At 45.8% G+C, this 2,500-nt stretch overlaps 1 protein-coding gene across 2 annotated transcripts in view; it reads left to right on the top strand.

Annotated features, from left to right (window-relative positions):
• Nucleotides 1–1,730, top strand: part of LOC119411459 (serine/arginine repetitive matrix protein 2) — a gene marked incomplete at its 3' end in the record, with an annotated part of 6,597 nt that extends 4,867 nt beyond the window's left edge. For both annotated transcript variants that reach the window (XM_037678411.1, XM_037678410.1), the window contains 1 exon segment: nt 344–1,730. In XM_037678411.1, coding sequence (XP_037534339.1) covers nt 344–1,724 — 1,381 coding nt within the window.
• Between the last annotated feature and the right edge of the window lie 770 nt (nt 1,731–2,500).

Genomic DNA, 2,500 nt, shown 5'->3' with positions numbered 1-2,500 from the left:
ACAAACTTCCAAAAGGTTATTTGAGAAGCCCCAAGAAATACAGCTCTGTAAGAAGAGCTGCACACTTGATAAAGAAGTCATTCATGTTATACAACTAAAGTGTTATTAAGCTCAAAACAAACAAAAAGGTTTTTGTCTTGTTGACTCAACCCCCTGTCAGATACCTACAAACTTTAATTTACTAATTTTTATAGTTAAAAATGGCAAATTAAACAAATAAATCCATTAAAAATGTCTACGAATGCTGGCTTTTTCTTTTTTTAATTGTTGAATTAATTTGTTATCTTGGCCATTTTCTCTTTTTGTGTCCTTTCCTTTATTTGTCCACTGTTTGTTGTTTTAGATATGCTGTAAATGTAGACGCAAAGGAAGGGAAAGAGTGGAAACTGTGTCAGGAGGTGAATTCAGACGACAAAGAGGTAGAGACTAACAGGCCGGTGTCAGTCATGAGCTCCTTAAGTTACAGAAAACAGTCCAACCTGGATTCATTAGGAAGCAAAGGAGAGAGCGCTGCCACAGAGAGCTCTCTGACCTTCCAGAAGTCCAAATTCAAACCCTCTGACCTTCATGACGAGACGTACTCTGTGAGCTGCTGGAAGACTGCCCAGGCACAGGAAGACTTCAGTGGCAGAGAATCCGTCATCTCTGAGGCAAACAGCAGAGCCAGGAGAGGTATAGACAGCCGATTGAGTCAAATTGACAAAGAATCCTTCGTTTCGTCCAGTCGACCTGCAACAAATCTCAGCTTCATCTCAGAGACGAGGCCTGGCAGCAGCTTCGGTCTAAGCCGACAGGGATTCCATCGAAGCACCTCACGTTTAGAAGAGGGCAGAAGTGAGCGGTTACTGTACGGCAGCAGTCCTAGCAGCCCGTGTTTTAGTCGTCGGTCAAGGAGTCGCAGTCCTGGAAGCGTTAGCCAGCCAGGTTCCCACATGTTGCTGGGCCGCAGCAGCCGACTGAGCGACTTTGACATTGCTGTGGATGACAGTTGCAGCGTGGCTTTCACTGAGAGGTCAGCGTACAGTCCTCACTCATCCACGGGTCGCAGTGTCTCCATGCCTCCACCACAAGCTAGATCCATTTCTGACAATTACTCAGTTGATGACTCTGATATCAAGCCTGTCAGTCACCGCAACTACCTCGACCCTGACCTGGAGAAAGCTATAAACGAAGTGCTGAGTTTTAAACCTATCAAGTTTAAGCGAAAGAGCTTGGAAGACTCCAATGACGAGGAGGAAAAATCCCAAAGCAATAAAGACGAGGGTAAAGCTCTGAGGGATGGAGACCGTACTCGCCCCACTAGCAGTCTCCGGTGCCCTGAACCTGACGTGGACTGCAGGAAACCGTCCCGCAGTGCCAGCAGCTGCAGCAAGAGCAACGGCAAGAGCAAGAAGAAGAAGAAGAGAAGTCACAGCTCCGAGTCTCACAGTTCTGGTGAAAAAACACGTCGCAGAAGCAGCTCCAAAAGAAGGCACAAAAAGTCCAAGAAAAGGAATCGGTCATCTTCGTCTTCCTCAGATTCTGAGTCAGACTCAGGGTCTAGCTCTGATGCATCTACCATCTCATACCGAAGTTCAAGCAGCGTAAAGAAGGCTCCAGCTAGAACTGCTTCTGACCCAGAAGAGGAGGAGGGCCAGCCCTTAAACAGGAAGGATGAGAAAAAGAGAAAGAAGAAGGTGGACAGTTTGGTGATGAAGTACTTGTACCGGCCTGACAGTGACTGACAGACAGTAGGTGGTTCGATCGCAGAGTGACGCATGGTGTGGCCTAACCGTGACTTCTTCAGTCTTACCCGTCCTAACGATGGTGGAACACACTTACAGTCTGACTGAACGTTTAAACCATTACTAACAACTGGGTTCATTTGTTTAGAGCTGAACAGTGTTGGCCATTTTATGTGGCTCTTAAATAACTTTGTCAACGTTTACTTCAGAAATAGTCACTTTTCTTTGTAATGTGAAAAACAGGAAACAGCCTCGCTGCAGAAAGAACGAGACTAATCATGTTCAGCTGCGAGCAAACAGATGTTCACTACATCCACTCTAAATGGGAAGTCTCGCTGAAATTATTTTCTGTCAGGGTTCAGAACACCTACAGTATAAAATGCTCACTTGGGGGCCGAGATGGGGTAGAGGTAGGGCAGCCGACCAGGGACCCAAAAGTCTCGGGTTCGATCCCCAGCCATTCACACATGTCATGGTATCACTGAACAAGACACCCAATTCCCAAATGTTCCCCGGGCACCTACATAGCTGCCCACTGCTCCACCTGGCTGTATCCCAGGTGCAATGGGTTAAATGCAGAGACTAATTTTACCATTGTATGAGAACATGCACTGACGACAACACATAGAACTTATATCCATTAGAATTCATGTTTTGAACAAAAACTCAAATGACTTCTAACATTTGAGTCATGCTTTGCATTAACCCTCAAACTGGCCGTTAGCTTTGCATTAATCCTCAAACTGCTCATTAGCTTTGCATTAACCCTCAAACTG

The sequence above is a fragment of the Nematolebias whitei genome, chromosome 6 (genome assembly GCF_014905685.2).
Source record: "Nematolebias whitei isolate Nwh7 chromosome 6, NemWhi1, whole genome shotgun sequence".
NCBI lineage: Eukaryota > Metazoa > Chordata > Actinopteri > Cyprinodontiformes > Rivulidae > Nematolebias > Nematolebias whitei.
Note: the sequence above shows the minus strand (reverse complement) of the source record. Positions and strands in the feature narration are given on the sequence as shown.